The 27958-nt window shown below is 48.1% G+C and overlaps 1 protein-coding gene across 2 annotated transcripts; it reads left to right on the plus strand.

Moving 5' to 3' along the window:
* The first annotated feature begins 1551 nt into the window (after positions 1–1551).
* Positions 1552–27914, plus strand: ARFGAP3 (ARF GTPase activating protein 3). 2 transcript variants are annotated; one of them, XM_073544266.1, is made up of 17 exons: positions 1552–1707; positions 11956–12074; positions 12388–12460; positions 13744–13875; positions 13961–14038; positions 14190–14283; positions 14979–15044; positions 15378–15416; positions 16839–16885; positions 17219–17358; positions 17469–17600; positions 17929–18063; positions 18345–18485; positions 18864–18987; positions 24622–24712; positions 24895–25016; positions 26237–27914. In XM_073544266.1, the coding sequence occupies exons 1-17, from the start codon at positions 1639–1641 to the stop codon at positions 26252–26254; spliced, it is 1620 nt and encodes a 539-aa protein (XP_073400367.1). In that variant the 5' UTR covers positions 1552–1638; the 3' UTR covers positions 26255–27914. The 2 variants fall into 2 exon arrangements, with proteins under 2 accessions (XP_073400367.1, XP_073400368.1); XM_073544267.1 differs by lacking the exon at positions 15378–15416.
* Positions 27915–27958: the final 44 nt, after the last annotated feature.

Consider the following 27958-nt stretch of genomic DNA (forward strand, 5'->3'; position numbering starts at 1 on the left):
CGCGTCCCGTCCCCTCCTCCGCGTCCCGTCCCCTCCTCCGCGCCCCTTCCCCTCCTCCGCGCCCCTTCCCCTCCTCCGCGCCCCTTCCCCTCCTCCGCGCCCCTTCCCCTCCTCCGCGCCTCTTCCCCTCCTCCGCGCCTCTTCCCCTCCTCCGCGTCCCGTCCCCTCCTCCGCGCCTCTTCCCCTCCTCCGCGTCCCGTCCCCTCCTCCGCGCCTCTTCCCCTCCTCCGCGTCCCGTCCCCTCCTCCGCGCCTCTTCCCCTCCTCCGCGCCTCTTCCCCTCCTCCGCGTCCCGTCCCCTCCTCCGCGCCTCTTCCCCTCCTCCGCGCCTCTTCCCCTCCTCCGCGCCTCTTCCCCTCCTCCGCGTCCCGTCCCCTCCTCCGCGCCCCGTCCCCTCCTCCGCGCCCCGTCCCCTCCTCCGCGTCCCGTCCCCTCCTCCGCGTCCCGTCCCCTCCTCCGCGCCCCTTCCCCTCCTCCGCGCCTCTTCCCCTCCTCCGCGCCTCTTCCCCTCCTCCGCGTCCCGTCCCCTCCTCCGCGCCTCTTCCCCTCCTCCGCGTCCCGTCCCCTCCTCCGCGTCCCGTCCCCTCCTCCGCGCCCCGTCCCCTCCTCCGCGCCCCGTCCCCTCCTCCGCGCCCCTTCCCCTCCTCCGCGCCCCGTCCCCTCCTCCGCGCCCCGTCCCCTCCTCCGCGCCCCGTCCCCTCCTCCGCGCCCCGTCCCCTCCTCCGCGCCCCTTCCCCTCCTCCGCGCCCCTTCCCCTCCTCCGCGCCCCGTCCCCTCCTCCGCGCCCCGTCCCCTCCTCCGCGCCCCGTCCCCTCCTCCGCGCCCCGTCCCCTCCTCCGCGCCTCTTCCCCTCCTCCGCGCCTCTTCCCCTCCTCCGCGTCCCGTCCCCTCCTCCGCGCCCCGTCCCCTCCTCCGCGCCTCTTCCCCTCCTCCGCGCCTCTTCCCCTCCTCCGCGCCTCTTCCCCTCCTCCGCGCCCCGTCCTCTCCTCCGCGCCCCGTCCCCTCCTCCGCGCCTCTTCCCCTCCTCCGCGCCTCGTCCCCTCCTCCGCGCCCCGTCCCCTCCTCCGCGCCTCTTCCCCTCCTCCGCGTCTCTTCCCCTCCTCCGCGCCTCTTCCCCTCCTCCGCGCCCCGTCCCCTCCTCCGCGCCCCGTCCCCTCCTCCGCGCCTCTTCCCCTCCTCCGCGTCTCTTCCCCTCCTCCGCGCCTCTTCCCCTCCTCCGCGCCCCGTCCCCTCCTCCGCGCCCCGTCCCCTCCTCCGCGCCTCTTCCCCTCCTCCGCGCCCCGTCCCCTCCTCCGCGTCCCGTCCCCTCCTCCGCGCCTCTTCCCCTCCTCCGCGCCTCTTCCCCTCCTCCGCGTCCCGTCCCCTCCTCCGCGCCTCTTCCCCTCCTCCGCGCCTCTTCCCCTCCTCCGCGTCTCTTCCCCTCCGCCGTGTTCCGTTCTTTCCACTAGTGACGTCAGTGATACATTAGGGGGCGGGGCTTCCTGTCGGGCTGGGGGCGTGGCCTGCTCTGTTTGGAGGCGTGTCCTGCGCCTGTGACGTCGTTCCTGGGCGGGGCTGCGTCTGGTGACGTCGCGGCGGTCGCTGACGTGGCTCTCCTGTCAGCCGCCGGTGATCCTGTGAGTCGGACGTTCCCGGGGAGATGGCGGAGCCGCACAAGCAGGACATCGCCGCCATCTTCAAGCGGCTGCGCTCGGTGCCCACTAACAAGGTGAGAGCGGGGCGGAGGAGCGGGTGAGAGCGCCGCCATCTGGAGACACCGGGGCGACAACTCCGGGAGTGAGAGGAGTGCAGGGTTGTCGGCGAGAGCGGGGCTGACAGCTCCCCAGAGCTCCGGAGGCTCCGACGCCGATAAGTGACAACAGTTGCGACGAAGGTCGCGGGCTCCGGAGCACAGACACCGAGGCCGGGAGGACAGAGGCCGTGTTATGTCCTGGTGCCGCCGCGTGTGACCACCAGGGGGAAGAGACGAGAATGTGCCGGAGTCCAATAATCCGGAGAACTGCCCGATTATAGGGATTTACAGTGTTTATAGATTGTGGCTGACGCCTGTAACTGATGACTCATCTGTCACCTAGTGCTGTCTGTACACAGTGACCAGCAGAATCGTGAGTGCAGCTCTGGGGTATAATACAGGAGGTAACTCAGGATCAGTAATGTAATGTATGTACACAGTGACTGCACCAGCAGAATCGTGAGTGCAGCTCTGGAGAATAATACAGGATGTAACTCAGGATCAGTAACGTAATGTATGTACACAGTGACTGCACCAGCAGAATAGTGAGTGCAGCTCTGGAGTATAATACAGGATATAACTCAGGATCAGTAATGTAATGTATGTACACAGTGACTGCTCCAGCAGAATAGTGAGTGCAGCTCTGGGGTATAATACAGGATGTAACTCAGGATCAGTAATGTAATGTATGTACACAGTGACTGCACCAGCAGAATAGTGAGTGCAGCTCTGGGGTATAATACACGATGTAACTCAGGATCAGTAATGTATGTACACAGTGACTGCACCAGCAGAATAGTGAGTGCAGCTCTGGGGTATAATACAGGATGTAACTCAGGATCAGTAATGTATGTACACAGTGACTGCACCAGCAGAATAGTGAGTGCAGCTCTGGAGTATAATACAGGATATAACTCAGGATCAGTAATGTAATGTATGTACACAGTGACTGCACCAGCAGAATAGTGAGTGCAGCTCTGGGGTATAATACAGGATGTAACTCAGGATCAGTAATGTAATGTATGTACACAGTGACTGCACCAGCAGAATAGTGAGTGCAGCTCTGGGGTATAATACAGGATGTAACTCAGGATCAGTAATGTAATGTATGTACACAGTGACTGCACCAGCAGAATAGTGAGTGCAACTCTGGAGTATAATACAGGAGGTAACTCAGGATCAGTAATGTAATGTATGTACACAGTGACTGCACCAACAGAATAGTGAGTGCTGCTCTGGAGTATAATACAGGAGGTAACTCAGGATCAGTAATGTAATGTATGTACACAGTGACTGCACCAGCAGAATAGTGAGTGCAGCTCTGGGGTATAACACAGGAGGTAACTCAGGATCAGTAATGTAATGTATGTACACAGTGACTGCACCAGCAGAATAGTGAGTGCTGCTCTGGAGTATAATACAGGAGGTAACTCAGGATCAGTAATGTAATGTATGTACACAGTGACTGCACCAGCAGAATAGTGAGTGCAGCTCTGGGGTATAATACAGGAGGTAACTCAGGATCAGTAATGTAATGTATGTACACAGTGACTGCACCAGCAGAATAGTGAGTGCAGCTCTGGGGTATAATACAGGATGTAACTCAGGATCAGTAATGTAATGTATGTACACAGTGACTGCACCAGCAGAATAGTGAGTGCAGCTCTGGGGTATAATACAGAATGTAACTCAGGATCAGAAATGTAATGTATGTACACAGTGACTGCACCAGCAGAATAGTGAGTGCAGCTCTGGGGTATAATACAGGATGTAACTCAGGATCAGTAATGTAATGTATGTACACAGTGACTGCACCAGCAGAATAGTGAGTGCAGCTCTGGGATATAATACAGGATGTAACTCAGGATCAGTAATGTATGTACACAGTGACTGCACCAGCAGAATAGTGAGTGCAGCTCTGGGGTATAATACAGGATGTAACTCAGGATCAGTAATGTAATGTATGTACACAGTGACTGCACCAGCAGAATAGTGAGTGCAGCTCTGGAGTATAATACAGGATGTAACTCAGGATCAGTAATGTAATGTATGTACACAGTGACTGCACCAACAGAATAGTGAGTGCTGCTCTGGAGTATAATACAGGAGGTAACTCAGGATCAGTAATGTAATGTATGTACACAGTGACTGCACCAGCAGAATAGTGAGTGCAGCTCTGGGGTATAATACAGGAGGTAACTCAGGATCAGTAATGTAATGTATGTACACAGTGACTGCACCAGCAGAATAGTGAGTGCAGCTCTGGGGTATAATACAGGATGTAACTCAGGATCAGTAATGTAATGTATGTACACAGTGACTGCACCAGCAGAATAGTGAGTGCAGCTCTGGAGTATAATACAGGATATAACTCAGGATCAGTAATGTAATGTATGTACACAGTGACTGCACCAGCAGAATAGTGAGTGCAGCTCTGGGGTATAATACAGGATGTAACTCAGGATCAGTAATGTAATGTATGTACACAGTGACTGCACCAGCAGAATAGTGAGTGCAGCTCTGGAGTATAATACAGGATGTAACTCAGGATCAGTAATGTAATGTATGTACACAGTGACAGCACCAGCAGAATAGTGAGTGCAGCTCTGGGGTATAATACAGGAGGTAACTCAGGATCAGTAATGTAATGTATGTACACAGTGACTGCACCAGCAGAATAGTGAGTGCAGCTCTGGAGTATAATACAGGATATAACTCAGGATCAGTAATGTAATGTATGTACACAGTGACTGCACCAGCAGAATAGTGAGTGCAGCTCTGGGGTATAATACAGGATGTAACTCAGGATCAGTAATGTAATGTATGTACACAGTGACTGCACCAGCAGAATAGTGAGTGCAGCTCTGGGGTATAATACAGGATGTAACTCAGGATCAGTAATGTAATGTATGTACACAGTGACTGCACCAGCAGAATAGTGAGTGCAGCTCTGGGGTATAATACAGGATGTAACTCAGGATCAGTAATGTAATGTATGTACACAGTGACTGCACCAGCAGAATAGTGAGTGCAGCTCTGGGGTATAATACAGGATGTAACTCAGGATCAGTAATGTAATGTATGTACACAGTGACTGCACCAGCAGAATAGTGAGTGCAGCTCTGGAGTATAATACAGGATGTAACTCAGGATCAGTAATGTAATGTATGTACACAGTGACTGCACCAGCAGAATAGTGAGTGCAGCTCTGGTGTATAATACAGGATATAACTCAGGATCAGTAATGTAATGTATGTACACAGTGACCGCACCAGCAGAATAGTGAGTGCAGCTCTGGGGTATAATACAGGATGTAACTCAGGATCAGTAATGTATGTACACAGTGACTGCACCAGCAGAATAGTGAGTGCAGCTCTGGGGTATAATACAGGATGTAACTCAGGATCAGTAATGTAATGTATGTACACAGTGACTGCACCAGCAGAATAGTGAGTGCAGCTCTGGGGTATAATACAGGATGTAACTCAGGATCAGTAATGTAATGTATGTACACAGTGACTGCACCAGCAGAATAGTGAGTGCAGCTCTGGAGTATAATACAGGATGTAACTCAGGATCAGTAATGTAATGTATGTACACAGTGACTGCACCAGCAGAATAGTGAGTGCAGCTCTGGAGTATAATACAGGATGTAACTCAGGATCAGTAATGTATGTACACAGTGACTGCACCAGCAGAATAGTGAGTGCAGCTCTGCAGTATAATACAGGATGTAACTCAGGATCAGTAATGTAATGTATGTACACAGTGACTGCACCAGCAGAATAGTGAGTGCAGCTCTGGGGTATAATACAGGATGTACAGTGCCTACAAGTAGTATTCAACCCCTTGCAGATTTAGCAGGTTTGATAAGATGCAAATAAGTTAGAGCCTTCAAACTTCACACAAGAGCAGGATTTATTAACAGATGCATAAATCTTACAAACCAAAAAGTTATGTTGCTCAGTTAAATTTTAATACATTTTAAACATACAAGTGTGGGTCAATTATTATTCAACCCCTAGGTTTAATATTTTGTGGAATAACCCTTGTTTGCAATTACAGCTAATAATCGTCTTTTATAAGACCTGATCAGGCCGGCACAGGTCTCTGGAGTTATCTTGGCCCACTCCTCCATGCAGATCTTCTCCAAGTTATCTAGGTTCTTTGGGTGTCTCATGTGGACTTTAATCTTGAGCTCCTTCCACAAGTTTTCAATTGGGTTAAGGTCAGGAGACTGACTAGGCCACTCCAACACCTTGATTTTTTGCCTCTTGAACCAGGCCTTGGTTTTGTTGGCTGTGTGCTTTGGGTCGTTGTCTTGTTGGAAGATGAAATGACGACCCATCTTAAGATCCTTGATGGAGGAGCGGAGGTTCTTGGCCAAAATCTCCAGGTAGGCCGTGCTATCCATCTTCCCATGGATGCGGACCAGATGGCCAGGCCCCTTGGCTGAGAAACAGCCCCACAGCATGATGCTGCCACCACCATGCTTGACTGTAGGGATGGTATTCTTGGGGTCGTATGCAGTGCCATCCAGTCTCCAAACGTCACGTGTGTGGTTGGCACCAAAGATCTCGATCTTGGTCTCATCAGACCAGAGAACCTTGAACCAGTCTGTCTCAGAGTCCTCCAAGTGATCATGAGCAAACTGTAGACGAGCCTTGACATGACGCTTTGAAAGTAAAGGTACCTTACGGGCTCGTCTGGAACGGAGACCATTGCGGTGGAGTACGTTACTTATGGTATTGACTGAAACCAATGTCCCCACTGCCATGAGATCTTCCCGGAGCTCCTTCCTTGTTGTCCTTGGGTTAGCCTTGACTCTTCGGACAAGCCTGGCCTCGGCACGGGAGGAAACTTTCAAAGGCTGTCCAGGCCGTGGAAGGCTAACAGTAGTTCCATAAGCCTTCCACTTCCGGATGATGCTCCCAACAGTGGAGACAGGTAGGCCCAACTCCTTGGAAAGGGTTTTGTACCCCTTGCCAGCCTTGTGACCCTCCACGATCTTGTCTCTGATGGCCTTGGAATGCTCCTGTGTCTTCCCCATGTTGACCATGTATGAGTGCTGTTCACAAGTTTGGGGAGGGTCTTAAATAGTCAGAAAAGGCTGGAAAAAGATAATTAATCCAAACATGTGAAGCTCATTGTTCTTTGTGCCTGAAATACTTCTTAATACTTTAGGGGAACCAAACAGAATTCTGGTGGTTTGAGGGGTTGAATAATAAATGACCCTCTGAATAAACTTTTCACAATTTAAAAAAAAATTAAACAAAGAAATAACATTCTTTTTTGCTGCAGTGCATTTCACACTTCCAGGCTGATCTACAGTCCAAATGTCACAATGCCAAGTTAATTCCGAATGTGTAAACAGTGACTGCACCAGCAGAATAGTGAGTACAGCTCTGGGGTATAATACAGGAGGTAACTCAGGATCAGTAATGTAATGTATGTACACAGTGACTGCACCAGCAGAATAGTGAGTACAGCTCTGGGGTATAATACAGGAGGTAACTCAGGATCAGTAATGTATGTACACAGTGACTGCACCAGCAGAATAGTGAGTGCAGCTCTGGGGTATAATACAGGATGTATCTCAGGATCAGTAATGTAATGTATGCACACAGTGACTGCACCAGCAGAATAGTGAGTGCAGCTCTGGGGTATAATACAGGAGGTAACTCAGGATCAGTAATGTAATGCATGTACACAGTGACTGCTCCAGCAGAATAGTGAGTGCAGCTCTGGGGTATAATACAGGATGTAACTCAGGATCAGTAATGTATGTACACAGTGACTGCACCGGCAGAATAGTGAGTGCAGCTCTGGAGTATAATACAGGATGTAACTCAGGATCAGTAATGTAATGTATGTACACAGTGACTGCACCAGCAGAATAGTGAGTGCAGCTCTGCGGTATAATACAGGATGTAACTCAGGATCAGTAATGTAATGTATGTACACAGTGACTGCTCCAGCAGAATAGTGAGTGCAGCTCTGGGGTATAATACAGGATGTAACTCAGGATCAGTAATGTAATGTATGCATACAGTGACTGCACCAGCAGAATAGTGAGTGCAGCTCTGGGGGTATAATACAGGATGTAACTCAGGATCAGTAATGTAATGTATGTATACAGTGACTGCACCAGCAGAATAGTGAGTGCAGCTCTGGGGGTATAATACAGGATGTAACTCAGGATCAGTAATGTAATGTATGTACACAGTGACTGCACCAGCAGAATAGTGAGTGCAGCTCTGGGGTATAATACAGGATGTAACTCAGGATCAGTAATGTAATGTATGCACACAGTGACTGCACCAGCAGAATAGTGAGTGCAGCTCTGGGGTATAATACAGGATGTAACTTAGGATCAGTGATGTAATGTATGTACACAGTGACTGCACCAGCAGAATAGTGAGTGCAGCTCTGGAGTATAATACAGGATGTAACTCAGGATCAGTAATGTAATGTATGCACACAGTGACTGCACCAGCAGAATAGTGAGTGCAGCTCTGGGGTATAATACAGGATGTAACTTAGGATCAGTGATGTAATGTATGTACACAGTGACTGCACCAGCAGAATAGTGAGTGCAGCTCTGGAGTATAATACAGGATGTAACTCAGGATCAGTAATGTAATGTATGTACACAGTGACTGCACCAGCAGAATAGTGAGTGCAGCTCTGGGGTATAATACAGGATGTAACTCAGGATCAGTAATGTAATGTATGTACACAGTGACTGCACCAGCAGAATAGTGAGTGCAGCTCTGGAGTATAATACAGGATGTAACTCAGGATCAGTAATGTAATGTATGTACACAGTGACTGCACCAGCAGAATAGTGAGTGCAGCTCTGGAGTATAATACAGGATGTAACTCAGGATCAGTAATGTAATGTATGTACACAGTGACTGCACCAGCAGAATAGTGAGTGCAGCTCTGGGGTATAACACAGGATGTAACTCAGGATCAGTAATGTATGTACACAGTGACTGCACCAGCAGAATAGTGAGTGCAGCTCTGGAGTATAATACAGGATGTAACTCAGGATCAGTATTGTAATGTATGTACACAGTGACTGCTCCAGCAGAATAGTGAGTGCAGCTCTGGAGTATAATACAGGATGTAACTCAGGATCAGTAATGTATGTACACAGTGACTGCACCAGCAGAATAGTGAGTGCAGCTCTGAGGTATAATACTGGAGGTAACTCAGGATCAGTGATGTATGTACACAGTGACTGCACCAGCAGAATAGTGAGTGCAGCTCTGGGGTATAATACAGGATGTAACTCAGGATCAGTAATGTAATGTATGTACACAGTGACTGCACCAGCAGAATAGTGAGTGCAGCTCTGGAGTATAATACAGGATGTAACTCAGGATCAGTAATGTAATGTATGTACACAGTGAGTGCAGCTCTGAGGTATAATACTGGAGGTAACTCAGAATCAGTAATGTATGTACACAGTGACTGCACCAGCAGAATAGTGAGTGCAGCTCTGGAGTATAGTACAGGATGTAACTCGGGATCAGTAATGTAATGTATGTACACAGTGACTGCACCAGCAGAATAGTGAGTGCAGCTCTGGGGTATAATACAGGATGTAACTCAGGATCAGTAATGTATGTACACAGTGACTGCACCAGCAGAATAGTGAGTGCAGCTCTGGAGTATAATACAGGATGTAACTCAGGATCAGTAATGTAATGTATGTACACAGTGACTGCACCAGCAGAATAGTGAGTGCAGCTCTGGAGTATAATACAGGATGTAACTCAGGATCAGTAATGTAATGTATGTACACAGTGACTGCACCAGCAGAATAGTGAGTGCAGCTCTGGGGTATAACACAGGATGTAACTCAGGATCAGTAATGTATGTACAGAGTGACTGCACCAGCAGAATAGTGAGTGCAGCTCTGGAGTATAATACAGGATGTAACTCAGGATCAGTAATGTAATGTATGTACACAGTGACTGCTCCAGCAGAATAGTGAGTGCAGCTCTGGAGTATAATACAGGATGTAACTCAGGATCAGTAATGTAATGTATGTACACAGTGACTGCACCAGCAGAATAGTGAGTGCAGCTCTGGAGTATAATACAGGAGGTAACTCAGGATCAGTAATGTATGTACACAGTGACTGCACCAGCAGAATAGTGAGTGCAGCTCTGGGGTTTAATACAGGATGTAACTCAGGATCAGTAATGTATGTACACAGTGACTGCACCAGCAGAATAGTGAGTGCAGCTCTGAGGTATAATACTGGAGGTAACTCAGGATCAGTGATGTATGTACACAGTGACTACACCAGCAGAATAGTGAGCGCAGCTCTGGGGTATAATACAGGATGTAACTCAGGATCAGTAATGTAATGTATGTACACAGTGACTGCACCAGCAGAATAGTGAGTGCAGCTCTGGGGTATAATACTGGATGTAACTCAGGATCAGTAATGTAATGTATGTACACAGTGACTGCACCAGCAGAATAGTGAGTGCAGCTCTGAGGTATAATACTGGAGGTAACTCAGAATCAGTAATGTATGTACACAGTGACTGCACCAGCAGAATAGTGAGTGCAGCTCAGGAGTATAGTACAGGATGTAACTCGGGATCAGTAATGTAATGTATGTACACAGTGACTGCACCAGCAGAATAGTGAGTGCAGCTCTGGGGTATAATACAGGATGTAACTCAGGATCAGTAATTTATGTACACAGTGACTGCACCAGCAGAATAGTGAGTGCAGCTCTGGAGTATAATACAGGATGTAACTCAGGATCAGTAATGTAATGTATGTACACAGTGACTGCACCAGCAGAATAGTGAGTGCAGCTCTGGAGTATAATACAGGATGTAACTCAGGATCAGTAATGTTATGTATGTACACAGTGACTTCACCAGCAGAATAGTGAGTGCAGCTCTGGAGTATAATACAGGATGTAACTCAGGATCAGTAATGTAATGTCTGTACACAGTGACTGCACCAGCAGAATAGTGAGTGCAGCTCTGGGGTATAATAGAGGAGGTAACTCAGGATCAGTAATGTATGTACACAGTGACTGCACCAGCAGAATAGTGAGTGCAGCTCTGGGGTATAATAGAGGATGTAACTCAGGATCAGTAATGTAATGTATGTACACAGTTACTGCACCAGCAGAATAGTGAGTGCAGCTCTGGGGTATAATAGAGGATGTAACTCAGGATCAGTAATGTAATGTATGTACACAGTGACTGTACCAGCAGAGTAGTGAGTGCAGCTCTGGAGTATAATACAGGATGTAACTCAGGATCAGTAATGTATGTACACAGTGACTGCACCAGCAGAATAGTGAGTGCAGCTCTGGAGTATAATACAGGATGTAACTCAGGATCAGTAATGTAATGTATGTACACACTGACTGCACCAGCAGAATAGTGAGTGCAGCTCTGGAGTATAATACAGGATGTAACTCAGGATCAGTAATGTGTGTACACAGTGACTGCACCAGCAGAATAGTGAGTGCAGCTCTGGAGTATAATACAGGAGGTAACTCAGGATCAGTAATGTAATGTATGTACACACTGACTGCACCAGCAGAATAGTGAGTGCAGCTCTGGAGTATAATACAGGATGTAACTCAGGATCAGTAATGTGTGTACACAGTGACTGCGCCGGCAGAATAGTGAGTGCAGCTCTGGAGTATAATACAGGATGTAACTCAGGATTAGTAATGTAATGTATGTACACACTGACTGCACCAGCAGAATAGTGAGTGCAGCTCTGGAGTATAATACAGGATGTAACTCACGATCAGTAATGTGTGTACACATTGACTGCGCCGGCAGAATAGCGAGTGCAGCTCTGGGGTATAATACAGGATGTAACTCAGGATCAGTAATGTTATGTATGTACACACTGACTGCACCAGCAGAATAGTGAGTGCAGCTCTGGAGTATAATACAGGATGTAACTCACGATCAGTAATGTGTGTACACAGTGACTGCGCCGGCAGAATAGCGAGTGCAGCTCTGGGGTATAATACAGGGTGTAACTCAGGGTCAGTAATGTATGTACACAGTGACTGCACCAGCAGAATAGTGAGTGCAGCTCTGGATTATAATACAGGAGGTAACTCAGGGTCAGTAATGTAATGTATGTACACAGTGACTGCACCAGCAGAATAGTGAGTGCAGCTCTGGGGTATAATGTATATTTCCTTCTATATTTCAGGTTTGCTTTGACTGTGGGGCCAAGAACCCGAGCTGGGCCAGTATCACGTACGGCGTCTTCCTGTGTATCGATTGCTCGGGGACGCACCGCTCTCTCGGTGTACATCTCAGCTTCATCAGGTGAGCTGTGTTTGGGGCGTCTTCTCCTGGACGGAGGACTTCTGTGTCTGTAGTGGGTTCCTGCATTATCTCCCCATGTGAGCGCTGCTGCTGCTGGTGGGTCGGCCCCGGGGCCGTCAGCCCTGGTTGTTCCGCTCTCCTGGTCAGATCTGGCCGGCCCCGATGCTCGCTGTCTTGTGCGCCCCGGTGCTCGCTGTCCCTATCTCCCTGGGTGACCGTTTCTCTCCGTTCCGTTCTCTCCGGCTCCTCGCTGGCGGCTGATGTTCGGGGCCGGGTGACGCTCACATACCTTGTTCTTGCTGATGTTTTCTAGATCCACTGAACTGGACTCCAACTGGTCGTGGTTCCAGCTGCGCTGCATGCAGGTCGGGGGCAACACGAATGCGGTGAGTGTCCTGTCTGATCAGAGACGTTCGGACCCCCAGTGCCGAGATCGAGACCTCCCCCCACATGATAAACACCCGTCCTTCCGGTGCTGAGGCCGCGAGATCCATCACACACTAATAGGATGAGCCCGTCTTAGAAATCCTGTTGCCACCCACACAGTGTAATTCCCGTCCCCTCATGTGACCTCTCTCTGGTTAGCTGAAATATGGGGTGCTGTCTGCTGGGGTTCTCGTGTGTTGGATTAGGGGTGGGCAGATGATTTTCACTGGGGGCTACATGAGACGCTGACTGTTGTGGTTGGCCAAACTTAATTCTGTGCAGTGTCTCTCCTCCCTGCGTAGTAAGATGGCCCTGCAGAGCCTGCCCGCTGCCCCTTGTGTCGCCTCCCCGCTCAGTAAGATGGTCCCGCAGAGCCTGCCTGCCGCCCCGTGTGTCGCCTCCCCGCGCAGTAAGATGGCCCTGCAGAGCCTGCCTGCTGCCCTGTGTGTCGCCTCCCCGCGCAGTAAGATGGCCCTGCAGAGCCTGCCCGCCACCCCGGGCGTCGCCTCCTCGCGCAGTAAGATGGCCCTGCAGAGCCTGCCCGCCACCCCGGGTGTCGCCTCCTCGCGCAGTAAGATGGCCCTGCAGAGCCTGCCCGCTGCCCCATGTGTCGCCTCCCTGCAGAGCCTGCCTGCCGCCCCATGTGTTGCCTGCCTGTGCAGTAAGCTGGTCCCGAAGAGCCTGCCTGCTGCCCTGTGTGTTGCTGTTGCCTGCCCGCGTAGTAAGATGGCCCTGCAGAGCCTGCCCTCCGCCCCGTGTGTCGCCTCCCCGAGCATTAAGATGCCTTCATACAGCCTGCCCTCCTCCCCGCGCAGTAAGATGGCTTCGTACAGCCTGCTCCCACCAGCATGTAGTGGGATGTTACTTACAGGCAAATTCTCCCTTCCACACACTCAAGCGAGAGTGGGCTGGCCGGCACGGGCGTAAAACTACTCGGCTAACCCCGTCTCCTGGATGTGCTACTCTGGTCTGCATCGTGCACTGACTCGCCATGACACGCCTGCTCAGTGGTGGTGGAGGAGCACCGTAGTATTCCTCAGTATCAGCACATACCGGTGACGCTGAGATGCCAGTATGGGGTGGCACCGTGCTGAGGACACCATTGTTCCCTGCCCTTCGGCTGTGGCGGTTTGCATTAGGCCACGTGTAGATCGGGCCTCCTCGCATTGTTACACCGTGGTCGGTGCTGTGTGCGGTCTGGTTCTTTGCATGGGACTGATCGCTTGGGTTTTCTCTCCTGCAGACGGTTTTCTTCCAGCAGCACGGCTGCTCCACGACTGACACCAATGCCAAATACAACAGCCGCGCCTCCAACCTGTACCGAGAGAAGATAAAGACCCTCGCCACGCAGGCCACCAGGAAGCACGGCACCGACGTAAGTGTATGCCGTAAGACGGCTGCAGTACCCACGTCTGCCACCGGAGGGCAGCCTCCATCTGACATGTCTGTATTAATGGCAGCTCTGGATCGACGGCTCCGGAGCCCCCCCGCTGTCCCCCAAGGAGAAGGAGGAGGACTTCTTTGCGTCTCATGTCGAGGTATGAGGGATATTTTTTATCCTGGACTGTAAAATACCGTCATATACTCTAGCATGTGCCCGACTCCAAGTACAGGTCTGTCCGATGACTTCCTACTCATCCGGAATATGCATCACATTCTGGATTACAAGACTTCTCCTTTCTCCCACAGCGTGTCAGTAATCCGGAGTGGGAAGAGCCGCCGACTACAGATGAGCTTATAACCCCGAATGTGCAGCATCCCGACGTCACTGATGGCAAAGAAGGTAGTGGGCAGTCCCATGTAAATTCTGTGGATAGCATACATCCTGTTTTGTATGCTGCCCTCAGATGTGACCTGCTGCAACACACAGGATCGGAGGACCCCTTTAGCACCTTGATATGAAGGCGTCCTTGATCTCTTATGCTTAACGCTCTGATCATCTCTGCGTTTCAGTCACCTGATCGGGGTCACAAGAGAGATCGTGACTGTTGTGGAGGCCGAACTTATTGTGCGGAAATATGCCGTCTCCCCGCAGCCCCTACCGCCGCGCAGCGTGCCGTCTCCCCGCAGCCCCTACCGCCGCGCAGCATGCCATCTCCCCGCAGCCCCTACCGCCGCGCAGCATGCCGTCTCCCCGCAGCCCCTACCGCCGCGCAGCATGCCGTCTCTGTGCAGCATGTCATCTCCCTGGGACGAGCTTGCTGCCAGATACACCGGCCTGCAACGTGCAAGGAGACCAAGAGATCGTAAAGGTCAAACGCTGATAAAATCTATAACCACAAAAACAATTTTCAACATTTTTTATTCTTGTCAGTTTAAAAAAAACAAACAAAAAAAACAAACTAATTACAGGAATCAATACTGGATTATTAAGTATATGGAAAAAAAAAAGTACACCTTAGAATAGGGGTCCCCCCCTCACTGATGAGCCGGAGGTCTGCAGGGCACGCTGGTAATTGGGCTGTTTCTTGTGTTTAGTTTCAGGTGATCCGGATTCGGGGCCGAGCGTCGACTGTCTCAGCATGTCCCCCAAGGCGGCACTAGGTAAGCCCTCTCCTCCGTCCCCCCGCGACGCTTCCTCGCGGGAAATGCAGCATATAGATCTCCTGATGCCTTGTGGATGCAGGTCATGTCATCAGTCCCCTCTGGGCACGGCGGAAGTCTGACATCAGTGATGTCATCGCCTGGATCCATGACATCTTGGAGATATTTTTCTTTGGGTTTCTGAACTTGGTGTTGCTGTGTAATCCCACCCGAAATCCCAGCAACTCAAAGGGGATGCTACGGCGGGGCTCTGATCCCGTGTCGCCCCCTTGTGGTCATGTCGCGCTCATGTAAACCTGTCTTGTCTGTTTTTTTTTATCTTTCATGTTTCAGCCGATTCAGTGTCTGCAGGAAGCGCTGCACCTGCCAAAGGTGATCCTCCTCTTGTTACCTGCAGATTCAGCCGCTTCCTCCTCCTGGTGATCTGTGCTCCCCTCCTCCGCACCTCCACGCAATCCTCCGCACCCCCGTAATCCCTCACAGCCAAATCGGCAGATGGCCCAACCTGATGAGCTTCTTAAAGTGTCGCTGCAGTTTGACGTTGTCACGGCCCTTTACATAAGCTCAGCCAGGAATCTGGGGAGAAACTCCTCTGTGTCTCCATCCTTTCTTACATGTAATTGTGAAATTCCTTTAATCCGGCTTTCAAAAGACCAGATCCCTGTGAAAATGACTGCCGCATGCCGCAGATGTGGGTTGACCATATTTATATCTCCCAGATATTATACAGATCGGTCTATGACTGTCTGATAATCCGGCGCCCACTGATGTCAGATTAAAGGAATTATAATGGTAAATTCTGCTCTTAAGCACATCACTCTACCAATTAAAAGGGTTTTCGGTGATAGATATCTACTGTTGTGTCATGGGGATCACAACGGTGGGGAACCGCTACGGGGTCCTCACCCGCTCCATTAAAGCACATGTTATCTGCAATATAAAAAAGGGTGAGTGGATCCACGTTTGGTTTTGATATTTTTATGGGCCTTAAAGGACCCACACGTGAGGTCGTCATGTCTTCTGCAAATGGAACAGAATTGCTTTATAATGAGGCATCGTACAGATGGAATTTGTGTTTAGGTTTCACACCATTTTTGAGTTATCTGCTTGCAGTTAGTGAACGATGAGCAGTCTTTAATTTTTTACATTCGGAGACTGGATTTTTATGTTCGGCATAATCCCATTCACTGACTGCATAAAGTGTGTTAAAAATTACAGAAGAGAGTTCAGGGACTGACGCCAGTCTTTTCTGGAAACGGTCGATTTTCAGACGTCTACATTACAGCCAGGGGGGAGGTCGACTGTCCCTAATCAGACTGATTCCCGGGACTTGTTTGCTGCGAAGAGCTGCTGCAATTTTGCTCTATGGCTGCAATTTCATTCTTGCAAAACACAAGCCACGGAGACACCATCACATGTTTCTCAACGATTGCTTGCGTTGAGAAACATGTGATGGTGTCTCCGCAGTGTTGGATGTTGATCTCCATGAGTTCATTCATCCTCATTTTTCACTGCAATTTCATTCTGTCACCAGCAGGTGTCGCTGTTGCAGAACTAAACTTTTGAGTCAATGGTGCTGGCCGGAGCAGTGGGACCACAGCGTGCCGTTCAGCTTCACTGGCCCTGTACACACCCTGACACTTCCAAAACATGAATTTTTTTTCTTTGGCTGATTCTATGAGAAATGAATGGCTCCCCTGTGTAATTCCTGCATGCCACTGCGCAGACTGTTGATGGCCGCTCTCCCTTGTCCGTGTCGGTGCAGGTTATTGATCGCTATGTTTTTGCTTGCAGATGTCAGTTCACTGATCAAGAAAAAGCCTGGACCAGCTAAGAAAGGGGTAAGAGAAGACGTTCGGGGTTCATTTACCTAGTTACATCATTACGAACGTCAACAGGCATGTATTGTGCTTCAGAGCTGCATTCATAATTCTACTGGTTGGAAACAGCATACTGAGCACTCAATAGAAATAAGTTTTCAGAGTATAAGTGACTGTACAGTGCCAGGTATAGACTTATAATTAATAAAGCAAGTAGAACATGCTGGGAGATTTCTGCTCTGAAGCCTGCAGAGTTGTAAATGCAGCTCTGTAAATGTGCAGTAATATAAATGGACATGTACGCGACAGCTAAAGGGTAACACTGTCGCCTTGTAACGCCTCTTCATGTTGCAGCTTGGGGCCAAGAAGGCCGGTCTGGGGGCCCAAAAAGTGAGCAGCAAGAGCTTCAGCGAAATCGAGAAACAAGCCCAAGCCGTAGACAAGATAAAGGAGCAGGAGATGACGAACGCGAGCAAGAAATCCGAAGAGACCATGTGAGTACAGCTGTGAACCCTGCAGAATAGCGAGTGCAGCTCCGGAGTATAATCCAGTATATGGAGGTAGTGCACCTTCTATAACCTTCCTTCCTACCTCTTTATACCAGCGTCTCCTCCTTGCGTCTGGCTTACAAGGACCTGGAAATACAAAAGCAGAAAGATGAAGAGAAGCTGAAGAACCTACCTGCGAAAAAGAAAGCTGAAGCCGAGCGGCTCGGGATGGGTTTTGGAAATCGAAGGTAAGACTCATAATAATGGATTTATCCATTTAGTCGCGTGACTCACTCCCCCACATGAAGAGGTACGCTGGGTCACAATGGGGGACTTGGCTGACATATATATATATATATATATATATATATATATATATAAAAAACCTTGTGTTGGTGCCTGTTTGTGGCCCCCATTACAGTCCATTCCTTCACATTGCACATTTGGTCACTTTTCTCTCAGTCCTGCCCCACCTTGTAACTACATGCAGAGGAATACTTATTTGTACGGGGTGATATATAGGGGGGGCTCTGTATTTACCTCTGATCACATGGAAGGGTCTATGTCTGTCCTCAGTGGGATCTCCCATTCTGTCCTATCCGAAATGCAGACCATTGAACAGGAAGCCCCCAGGGCTGCCAAACCCAAGAAAGTTTATCAAGATGACGCCCAGGATGACTTCTTCAGCGGCACCAGCAGCTCCCGGTCTCGGTGAGATATTACCAACGATGTAAGGCAGTGTTTCCTTAGTAGAGCCAGATGACTCCAGCCTGGAGCTAAGAGCAAATGAACAGGGAGGCTCCTGGGATTAGATCACCAGGGAGACCGGCGGTGACTGACAGGGTATTACTCTAGTGACCGGCAGCAGAGAAAGCTCCGATCCCGGCAACTGCGCCACGTGGATTCTGCAGTCAGTCCCAACTACAGCATCTACATTTTTTTCATATTTTTTGGTTGTTTTTGACCTTTCCCCCTCTACCCACTGTACGCAGATACCGTGACGACCCACCCGAGCCGGTCAGCAGTTCATTCCTGAGCTGGGACGAGCGATCCGACGATTACTGGAAGAAGGAAACGACCAGTACCGACTACGACACAACCCTCAGCTCTAAGACCAGAAGCTACGACGAGCGGTAAGTCTATCATGCAGCCGGCAGAATTGTGAATGCAGCTCTGGATGTGATTATAGAATCAACACAAAATCTTATAAAACAAAAAAAAAAGTTACAGGGGCGCTCTAGAATGTAATTTTATGTATGATTGCTCAGTTTCTGACCTCCGGACCCCCATAAGTCACAGATAAGACCAGGGCTGGGCTGCAGTACTGGGCGCAGCCACACCTGTACGTACGGTGCTGTGCCTGAATGACGCTCCTGTGAGCAACACCGTCCGTCCTGCGTAGGGGCCCAGATATTGGATCCCTTCCTGATATCTACGTTTTTTGGGAGAGATCTTCCTCACTCCCTTGTAGCTTTTTTTACCTTTTTAAAAACTTTTTTCTTCATCTTTAGCCCAGCGACACGTCGTAAGCCCGATCTGGATCCCACTCCAGTTTCAGATGACGCCCAGAAAAAATTTGGCAACGCAAAAGCGATTTCCTCTGACATGTTCTTTGGGAAACAAGACAGCGCGGATGTGAGTATAATTATGTCACTTGTTAAAGAGTAAGAAACCAATGGATAAGGGGGACGGATGGCCCAGAGGGTCAGATAAAAAATACTACTGGACAAAATAAAGATAACAATATACCGTATATACTCGTGTATAAGCTGATGTCTATGGGGCAACATATGGGGCATAGTCTATGGGACAGTATATGGGGGCATATTCTATGGGGCAGCATATGGGGGCATAGTCTATGGGACAGTGTATGGGGGCATAGTATATGGGGGCATATTCTATGGGGCAGCATATGGGGGCATAGTCTATGGGACAGTATATGGGGGCATAGTCTATGGGGCAGTATATGGGGGCATAGTCTATGGGGCAGCGTATGGGGGCATAGTCTATGGGGCAGCTTATGGGGGCATAGTCTATGGGGCAGCTTATGGGGGCATAGTCTATGGGGCAGCGTATGGGGGCATAGTCTATGGGGCAGCGTATGGGGGCATAGTCTGTGGGGCAGCGTATGGGGGCATAGTCTGTGGGGCAGCGTATGGGGGCATAGTCTGTGGGGCAGCGTATGGGGGCATAGTTTATGCTGCCCCATAGTCTGTGGGGCAGCATATGTGGCAGCATATGGGGGCATAGTCTATGGAGCAGCATATGGGGGCATAGTCTATGGAGCAGCATATGGGGCAAAGTCTATGGGACAGTATATGGGGGCATAGTCTGTGGGGCAGCATATGGGGGCATAGTCTATGGAGCAGCATATGGGGCATAGTCTATGGGGCAGCATATGGGGCATAGTTTATGCTGCCCCATAGACTATGGGGCAGCATATGTGGCAGCATATGGGGGCATAGTCTATGGAGCAGCATATGGGGGCATAGTCTATGGAGCAGCATATGGGGCAAAGTCTATGGGACAGTATATGGGGGCATAGTCTATGGGGCTGCATATGGGGCTGACGGGTGGTTAGTTTGACATAGATGAGGGCGCACGGACACATGGCAGAATAAAAGACATGCCTCTTCTCACCCTCGGACGCTAATCAGTTCCATCCCCATTGGGCAATTTTTCCGTCTGGGACACATTTGTTCCGCTGACTCTGACTTTGAAAGTTAATCAGAAATACCATGTGAGAGATTTTTAGAATGTGGGTACAGCAGACGCTCTGTTAAAAGGGCTTATATAACTGAGCCAAACCACCCACCCGCCATAGTGCCTTGTACAGCAAACAAGCCACGGATGTGGTGCATTTCATCACCCAGCTTACCGCCAGAGTGAGAGACTTGGATCTGCTCATATTCTATCCAAGTATATTGGTGAGTGCCCCAATAGGACATTCAGGAGATCTGCCGACTTGAAGGGTAGACTGGTGAAGAGTCACTATGTTAGTGACACATCTACAAATTTCTTGTCGCAATTCGCGTCCAATCCCGGGTGTAGGCCATGCGGGTCTTGTGTGGCTTGTCCCGCTGTCAATAGTGTTCAAACGTTTGACATCAACATGTACGTCCACAGCAGTCCTTTATTCTGCCATGTGTCCCTGCGCCCTCATCTATGTCGGACTAACCACCCGTCAGCTCAAAGGAACGGCGAGGGAGCGTGTGTTGGCCACCAAGGCTGCTAAAGATGCTGAGGATGGCGCATCCCTGAAGACGCTACCTAGACATTAAGAGTGATCGGGATACACCTGTTCGATGGCGGCATCAGGGGTGGGGGTGTCAGCAGACATCTTGCCCAACTTGAGACCAAATGGATTTGGACTCTTGACGCTGTCTCTCCATTTGGTCTCAATGAGAGTCTGTCTTTTATTCCTTTTCTTTAGCTCCTGTACTATTTTAATCTTGGTTTTTTTTAATCGTTTTTTAGCAATTGCGGATCACTTTAATATTGAAGAATATTGACATGTGAAGACTTTTTATATATTTATATATGTATATTTGGTGATATTTTTCACATCGTGGGTCGTTCTGCCCATATACGATTATGGCGTATGTATATTTGAATCTATATTTATTACTAGCTGAAGAGCCCGGCGCTGCCCAGGCATAGTAATTAACTGTGGTTAGTTATAGCAAATTATAATTATCCTCCATCCCATAGTCCCGTGCCCATATACCCATCATACATATTCGCCATCCCATAGTCCCGTGCCCATATACCCATCATACATATCCCTCCATCCCATAGTCCCGTGCCCATATACCCATCATACATATCCTCCATCCCATAGTCCAGTGCCCATATACCCATCATACATATCCCTCCATCCCATAGTCCCGTGCCCATATACCCATCATACATATCCCTCCATCCCATAGTCCCGTGCCCATATACCCATCATACATATCCCTCCATCCCATAGTCCCGTGCCCATATACCCATCATACATATCCTCCATCCCATAGTCCAGTGCCCATATACCCATCATACACATCCTCCATCCCATAGTCCCGTGCCCATATACCCATCATACATATCCCTCCATCCCATAGTCCCGTGCCCATATACCCATCATACAAAACCTCCATCCCATAGTCCCGTGCCTATATACCCATCACATCCTCCATCTCATAGTCCCGTGCCCATATACCCATCATACACATCCTCCATCCCATAGTCAACCATTATGACATCATAATGAGCGGCGGGGCTTGCAACCTATGATGACATCAGCATCACCATGGCAACCATTGACATCATAACGAGGGGCGGGGCTTGACGCGCACACACTTTTTCCCCATTATGTAGATAGGGGCAAAATTGTTTGGTGAATTGGAACGCGCGGGGTTAAAATTTCGCCTCACAACATAGCTTAGGACGCTCTCGGGGTCCAGACGTGACTGTGCCAAATTTTGTAGCTGTAACGGTGCGGATGCCAATCCCGGACATACACACACACATACATTGAGCTTTATATATTAGATTATATTCTATGTATTCATTTTTAGATCACTATATTTACTAATTCACTTTATTTTGTTCACATTATAGCACTTTATATCATTTTTATTGTTTATCTATTATGCACATTAATATTTGCTGTCAGCATATTATATATTTTATATATATTCATATTTGCATTGGTGGAACGACATGCACACACTGTGATTAGATCATGATCCCTATCATTTATACCCTTTATTGTGCCAAATGGCTTATGCGCAGTTATTTAACTGAAACGAAAAAAGTGGTTTGGTACCGTGTTAGCCAGTAGAAAAAAATATATAAAGTGCTCTCAGTCAGAGAAACAAAATAGGAATCTTGTGGGTACGATACCTTTGAATGGCTAACAAATAGTGAATGTTGTTACAAAGCTAGCTCCCGGGACGGCTTACGTCCCTTCATCAGGCTGATATGACAAAATATTTGAAGAAACCTTATTTATATACAGTTTAAAGCACAACATTTCAATAAACAATGAGCTTGGAGAGAGAATCCTGAATTAGGTACCTGTGGCTAAACAGTTCTGTGATCCAGGACACAACATAAACAATATGAAAGTTGTGATTTTAAAAGGCAATTTTAAATCACAGACACATGGCAGGGTGTGGGAGTATAAATTCATTACAATCTTTGATTCTATTCACACAGGACTCAATTTGTCAGAAGGTTTTATGACCCATTACCATATCTGAGCCTCTCCTCCAAGTAGCCCTTTGATCTTCAGAACTTTTCATACTACCTATCTAATCTTACCTAATTAAGGATTCTCTCTCCAAGCTCATTGTTTATTGAAATGTTGTGCTTTAAACTGTATATAAATAAGGTTTCTTCAAATGTTTCGTCATATCAGCCTGATGAAGGGACGTAAGCAGTCCCGGGAGCTAGCTTTGTTACAACATTCTCTATTATTTGTTAGCCATTAAAAGGTATCATACCCACAAGATTCCTATTTTGTTTCTCTCACTGAGAGCACTTTATATATAGTTATTTAACTGCACATTCTTCTGTGGATGTCCGACAGTGAGCTGGCGCGCAAGCGCAGCCCTGCGCGCCTGGTGGTTGCATGGCGACAGCATCTTTCTGTGAGTCACAGACCAGATCTTCCATCCAACTTGTGCAGTCACATGACACTTGCTGCTATATGACTTCTGGGTTGCGTGGGTGGTGCATGCACCGTGTACACACTCACCCCGGACCCCAGACTATAAATGGTACAATTGCACACACCATGTTATCCCCCAGACGAAGGACTAATTATTATTCTGAAACGCGCGTCGGGGCGTGTTCATTTTGGCTACCAGGTATTATTATTTCAGTTCCACCGCTCATACTTTCTTATGTTGGCCACCTAGCTGCCGCTCTTGGCATTGTGTGGTCCCATACACTTTACACTCCTCACGGGCTCTGATGAGTCCAGTTCATTAGTATCAATGGTCATTTGCACAAGTTGCTGTTTGGTTTTTGGATTTAGTCACTGTTGCACTTTATGGCCGTATGCTTTTGGATTTAGTGTGGTATACTTCATTTTGCACATCATGGCTATATGTATTCTAATGAGCCACTAGGTCACATATTTGTATTTCTGCACTATATATTTATTAGTCATTATGCCATTTTTTGTAATCTATTACTGTGAAGCATAGGAAACAACCTTTTAGCACTCATTTATTTTTATCACTTTTTTCCACTACATCTTTTCATGAGGCGCACTGTGGAATTTTTAACCTGGTCTCATTAAATTAGCCGTTATTTCATATTTTGGGTCACCACATATTTTTGTATTTATATAATATCAATTTTTATTTAATTTTAGTGGCTCATTTATTCATTATTTTTTTTGCTGTTTTTCCTGTTTTATTATGCACATGTAAATTAATTGTATGTGTTACGTTCCAATAAAATATATATATTTTTATCTTTATTTTATCCAGTAGTATTTTTTTATCTGACCCTCTGGCCCATCCGTCCTCCTTATCCATTGGTTTCTTTCTCTAATTTAGTATCCGGATGGTCTGCCATCCAATCCTTCAAGTGGTGGTATACCAATTATGTTATAATTAATTTTATACATTGTGGTTTTTACATATTATACTATTAAGGGTCTTTGCCTCCTCTTGTTTAACGCTTGTTAAAGAGGAAGTGAGAATATCATGTATCTCTGTATACTGGGAGCTCCCCCTAGTGGTGGCTGCAGACAGGCTCTTATGATGTATCTGTGTATACAGGGAACTCCCTCTAGTGGTGGCTGCAGACAGGATCTTATCATATATCTCTGTATACAGGGAGCTCCTCCTAGTGGTGACTGCAGACAGGATCTTAACATGTATCTGTGTATACAGGGAACTCCCTCTAGTGGTGGCTGCAGACAGGATCTTATCATATATCTCTGTATACAGGGAGCTCCTCCTAGTGGTGACTGCAGACAGGATCTTAACATGTATCTCTGTATACAGGGAGCTCCCCCTAGTGGTGACTGCAGACAGGATCTTATCATGTATCTCTGTATACAGGGAGCTCCTCCTAGTGGTGACTGCAGACAGGATCTTATCATGTATCTCTGTATACTGGGAGCTCCCCCTAGTGGTGGCTGCAGAGTCTCATCGTGCATCCTCTGCCTCACGTCCCCTCTCACCTCTGTACCTTTGAGTGGATGATTGTTCTCTGGCTCCGGTTACTTTCTCGCTGTATTCACCTTTCTGTCCTCTCCTTTCACAGTATGAAGCTCGCTCCCGGCTGGAGAGACTCTCAGGCAGCGCGTCCATCAGCTCCGCCGACCTGTTTGATGAGCAGAAGAAGCAGCCGTCAGGTACCCGATGCCACATCTGGTCTGCACCCTCCTGCGTATAGTGGATAATGGGGGTCACCACCTTCCCTCAGTCCGTTTGGGGAGAAGGCTCATAAGGGGGCGCTATACATCCCCATCACTAATGAACGCTGCTGGTTACAACGGTGTGACGTCTTATTCATGTATTTTCATTTGCTTTACAGCAAATTACAGTCTGTCCAACGTCATGCCGACCGCCCCCGACATGGCCAACTTCAAGCAAGGAGTGAAGTCTGTGGCCGGGAGACTCTCTGTACTCGCCAATGGCGTCATGACCACTATCCAGGTAAGAGATAAATGTCGGAGAACAGTGTGTGATTTCCAGCCTGACTTAAGTACTACAGCCTGTATTATACCCCAGAGCTGCACTCATTAGTCTGCTGGTGGAGTCACTGTGTACATACATTGCTGATCCTGAGATACATCCTGTATTATACCCCAGAGCTGCACTCACTATTCTGCTGGTTACTGTGTACATACATTACATTACTGATCCTGAGTTACATCCTGTATTATACTCCAGAGCTGCACTCACTATTCTGCTGGTGCAGTCACTGTGTTCATACATTACTGATCCTGAGATACATCCTGTATTATACCCCAGAGCTGCACTCACTATTCTGCTGGTGCAGTCACTGTGTACATACATTACATTACTGATCCTGAGTTACATCCTTTATTATACTCCAGAGCTGCGCTCACTATTCTGCTGGTGCAGTCACTGTGTACATACATTACATTACTGATCCTGAGTTACATCCTGTATTATACTCCAGAGCTGCACTCACTATTCTGCTGGTGCAGTCACTGTGTACATACATTACTGATCCTGAGTTACATCCTGTATTATACCCCAGAGCTGCACTCACTATTCTGCTGGTGCAGTCACTGTGTACATACATTACTGATCCTGAGTTGCATCCTGTATTATACTCCAGAGCTGCACTCACTATTCTGCTGGTGCAGTCACTGTGTACATACATTACATTACTGATCCTGAGTTACATCCTGTATTATACTCCAGAGCTGCACTCACTATTCTGCTGGTGCAGTCACTGTGTACATACATTACTGATCCTGAGTTACCTCCTGTATTATTCCCCAGAGCTGCACTCACTATTCTGCTGGTGCAGTCACTGTGTACATACATTACATTACTGATCCTGAGTTACATCCTGTATTATACCCCAGAGCTGCACTCACTATTCTGCTGGTGCAGTCACTGTGTACATACATTACATTACTGATCCTGAGTTACATCCTGTATTATACTCCAGAGCTGCACTCACTATTCTGCTGGTGCAGTCACTGTGTACATACATTACTGATCCTGAGTTACCTCCTGTATTATTCCCCAGATCTGCACTCACTATTCTGCTGGTGCAGTCGCTGTGTACATACATTACATTACTGATCCTGAGTTACCTCCTGTATTATTCCCCAGAGCTGCACTCACTATTCTGCTGGTGCTCTTGCTTAGTACATGATTATGTTTTTCTTTTGCAGGATCGTTATGGATCATAACCTCGTCCCTCCTCACATAGAAGTCGCTTTTGCTGCGTTGCTGGGGGACCCGTGTTTCGTGCCCACTCCTCGGAGGCGGTGAAGGATATGGGCGGTACCTCGGTGTCCCTGCTTGGCAGGAAGGGAAACCCGTACACATTTTGTGCCTTTAATAATTAGCTGCAGTGCATTGTGGGAACATCTGCGCTCGTTTTTTACTTTGATCTCTAATAATCTGGTTGGCGTTTCGGAGGGTGCGGCAGTCGCCCCTCAGGCCTGGAACCCTTAGGCGCCCCTTTAGGATGTATCCTAAGGAGATGGTGTGCGCCCACCCAGCAGGCGTTCTGGGCTCCGAAGCCGATCGGTGTATTTTTAATTGAGAATTTAAGTTAAAAAATTCCTTTAATCCGGTGGAATAAAAAAATTCTGGATTATCAGACGTTTGCACGGAATTGGATTGCAAGCTGCCGGGAGGTGAAGATAAAACACTAAAGTAATATTTGTCTCAGTCCCAACAGGTTGTCAGACTTTCTGGATTATCCAGAGCCGGATTAAAGGAATTGTGCTGTATATAATTTCTGTAATGTACACACAAGTTGGTGCCGGATTATCAGATTGCTATAGGTTAAACCGTGCAGAAAAGTGGGTCCTACATATAATCCTGTGGTTAGTAATGGATCCGGATTATAGGGCGCCGGATTACCAGACCTGTGTGTGTCGTGGTGCTGCACGGACCAAGGCGACTGGTCCTCGGGTATACGGCAATATCCCCCCCCGTGTATACGCGGTGCGGCAGTCGTTGTGTTGACCGGCCGCCCGTGTGATCTATAGTCAGTGCTCACCTTAGATGCCTGTCAATCCAAGTGGCGGACCAGGGGAACGGAGGTACTCCATCAATATTGGACCGGGACGCCAAAAACACAAAAAAACATTCCACTTAAAGGTTACGGTTTATGGTGGGAGATAAAGGGTTAAAGTTAGATATTTATTTCTGAAGTTTTCCCGCACCCCACACTTACCCCTTCTCTGTTGGCGCCAGTTATCCTGCTTTCCACCTGGTTTCACGTGTTACGGTCATAGAAACTTTACTCATGTTGGACTGAAATGCTGCATTTCTTATACTCCAGTCACCTCCAAAGCTGCACTGAGAAATGCTCTGCGCCGTTTGTGTAGTAGGAGGTGTAATTTTGGGGTTTGGGGGGTAGGAGTTACATCTACAGTGGAGAACCTGGGATGAGGAACCTCTCTCCATGTGACCAGAGCATAGGACTGATTTCCAGCAGAAGTCAACAGCAAAGCCGGTGCAGCTTTGGATGGGACTGGAGTATAGATCACGGCATACCTCAGTATGAACATAGTTATGTACCTTTATGCACAATGACAATCAGAAGTGGCGCTTAAGTTTCCACTCACTTAAGGTTTTTTTTTTTTTTTTTGTTCTTTAGAAAGTTAATTTAATTGTAAAAGTTTTGAATTTGTGGATTTGGCAGTGAATGGAGCAGAAATGTGCTGTGTTTTAGACAGCAATACAACTACATTTGCAGAAAAGTGATGGGGGTATGTGTGTTTTTAATTTTTTTCCTCTCCTTTATGTATATTTGTCTAGTTTGTTAATCCTGATGCCCACGCCAAGTCTCTTTGTAATTATTTGTATTCCAGAATAAACTTTACATTGCAACAAGATGGTTGACTGGGTCTCTTCTTAAATGAGCGCGGCCCCTTTAA

Source organism: Dendrobates tinctorius, unplaced genomic scaffold, assembly GCF_039654945.1.
Source record: "Dendrobates tinctorius isolate UK_male_01 unplaced genomic scaffold, ASM3965494v1 ptg000136l, whole genome shotgun sequence".
NCBI classification, from domain to species: Eukaryota; Metazoa; Chordata; class Amphibia; order Anura; family Dendrobatidae; genus Dendrobates; species Dendrobates tinctorius.

Bases quoted from the DNA above. Each gene is read 5' to 3' on its own strand.
- ARFGAP3 (XM_073544266.1), top strand. From the start codon at position 1,639: ATGGCGGAGCCGCACAAGCAGGACATCGCCGCCATCTTCAAGCGGCTG. The intron at 13,876-13,960 runs GTAAGTGTATGC...TATTAATGGCAG, and splicing joins CCAGGAAGCACGGCACCGAC to CTCTGGATCGACGGCTCCGG. The intron at 15,417-16,838 runs GTGATCCTCCTC...TTTTGCTTGCAG, and splicing joins AAGCGCTGCACCTGCCAAAG to ATGTCAGTTCACTGATCAAG.